Source organism: Oratosquilla oratoria, chromosome 38 (genome assembly GCF_046742065.1).
Source record: "Oratosquilla oratoria isolate Oo_2021 chromosome 38, ASM4674206v1, whole genome shotgun sequence".
Lineage (NCBI taxonomy): Eukaryota > Metazoa > Arthropoda > Malacostraca > Stomatopoda > Squillidae > Oratosquilla > Oratosquilla oratoria.
Window position 1 is genome coordinate 18,983,578 of NC_134814.1, and position 2,500 is coordinate 18,986,077.

General features: G+C 31.7%; 1 protein-coding gene across 7 annotated transcripts in view; it reads left to right on the forward strand.

Annotated features, from left to right (window-relative positions):
* Positions 1-2,500, forward strand: part of LOC143019753 (uncharacterized) — a 627,543-nt gene that overhangs the window by 356,297 nt on the left and 268,746 nt on the right. For 4 of the 7 annotated variants that reach the window (XM_076175734.1, XM_076175735.1, XM_076175731.1 and 1 more), the window contains exon 2: positions 1,186-1,237. The exons of the other annotated variants lie outside the window; for them this stretch is intronic. In XM_076175734.1, coding sequence (XP_076031849.1) covers positions 1,186-1,237 — 52 coding nt within the window. The remainder of the gene's footprint in view (positions 1-1,185; positions 1,238-2,500) is intronic. 7 annotated transcript variants of the gene reach the window in all.

The following is a 2,500-nucleotide window of genomic DNA, read 5'->3' on the forward strand; positions in this document are numbered from 1 at the left end:
CCCAGGGCAATGGACAGGATGCAGGGATGACCCGTCATCAGGAGGTGCCAAGATAAGAGGGAGGAGAAGGGTTGAGGGGAGTGGAATATGTAGGGGATGGAATGGGTGGGAGTGGTTTCTAACGCCTTTTTCTTTTAGCTACCCCCGTATAAGGGGGAAAAGAGCCTTTGGTATATGTATGTATGTATGTATGTATGTATGTATGTATGTATATATGTATATAAATTTTATATATATATATATGTATATATTATATATATATATATATATGTGTGTGTGTGTGTGTGTGTGTGTATATGTATATATGTATATATATACATATATATATTTACATATATATATATATATATATATATATATATACATATATATATATATGCAGATTGATCACTAAAACACGTGATTCAGTATTTTCGCTGGTAACCTAAAGATGTTTTATATACATACATATATATATATATATATATATATATATATATATATATATATATATATATATATATATATATACTGTATATATATCCATATGTATATATATATATATATATATATATATATATATATATATGTGTGTGTGTGTGTGTGTGTGTGTGTGTATATACATATGTATTCATATATATATGTATATATATATGTATATATATATATACATATATATGTATTATATATATATACATATATATATATATTCATATATATATATATATAATGTGTGTGTGTGTGCCTGTGTGTGTGTATGTGTATGTATATATATATATATATATATAATACATATATATACATGTGGGTATATATATATATATATATATATATATCTCTATATATATATATACATGTGGGTATATATATATATATATAGTATATATATATATATATGTATATATATATATATTATAATATGTATATGTATATATATATCTCTATATATATGTGTGTGTGTGTAGTTTATATATTATATATTCATAAACATATCGAGAATGAAAGGACAAATTTATTTATTCATATTCGCAACCAAAACTGTGATTTACTTGCGCTCCTCCAATGATTGATCAATTAAGATCCCTTTGAATGCGGAAGAACTTATTTCGCAACTGAATATATGGACTTGGATGATATGTATTTATGCTTTCCTGTCCTCATTTACCCAAATAGATACTTTATTTATTTCTCCTTTTCTCTTTCCAGGCGTTATGGACTAACGCGCTCGTGGTTCATGGCAGGAGGCAGCGTTGTTGAGGTGAGTTTCTCTGAAGGAGTTAGAGAAGAAGTACGAAATGAATAGGTACGAGTAAATACTGGAGGCTTCTTTAGATTAGATAATATCTCCTGTCAATGATCATAATAAGACAAACAAGACGATTTTTGCCTTGATAACGTTTGCCATGTTAACGTTTGCCATGATAACGTTTCCCATGATAACATTGTTCATAATGTGTTTTCAGAATTTAAGAGACACACTGATATACAACGGCAATGCTTCTATTGAAAGTTTAGTATCATTTCCTCAGGGACCCGAGACTGGATTGATTAATTATTTGATCAACATATCTATTTATCAAATTCTTTGCTTATGCGATCTTTCATTTCTCCACGGAGCAAGATGAAATCATAGATGCAGTAAATTGCATTTCCAAATGCAGATATTATCAGACATTCTAAATTAGCACAAACACACTAACACACACGTTTAATGGAAGTTCAGAGACGGGATGTCACGAGCATAGCTGTTATTCTATATCAGGGATTCTCAGCCTTTACTTGGCCCATTCACCCCTTTCACCATTTGTCAGAATGTCATTCTCCCCCTCCTTTCCAAGATTGTCAGTTTCAAAAGGTGCATTATAGATAATATGCAAATATTACTAAAAAACCTTTTATTTTTTCCAAATTAGTATATATTTTTCCCAAATTAGTATAAATCCAGCCCAGGTGACAGGCCAGATAGGCAAAAACCTATAATTGCTTTCCTCACCCCGTAAGCTGACTGTGGTCACAAATCACCCCCAGAAATCCCCAAATTCCCCCCTGGGGGTGAATTTCACCCCCAATGAGAACCCTTGTTCTATAAATTAAAATTAGGTATATACATAAGCAGACATAGGCACATTGCGCACAAGTCCACGTGCACGCACAACGCTGCTGTAGTTGTTAGAAAACAAAGGAGACACCAGAGATGATAGAGTGGATTCATTGGGAGGAAGTAAAATGGGAAGAATAACTTGTGGATAGGACGAACAGAGTACCACAGGGGCTGGTATTCGGACCAGACATGTCCTCGATACACACAAAATACTTTTGAGGAAAGGGAGAGGAAGTTGTGCAAATATACTTGCAAACAACGTAGACTAACGGAGAAGAATCATATTGTGTAGTCATGGTGTATGTCAGAGAAAAAAAGATAAATCAGTTTTATTTGTAGCAAATAAAGTTTGATTCAGGGTTTAAGGTGTTAACTAAGATAAAAGCAACCTAATGAATATAAAGGGAAGAAACGAAGATG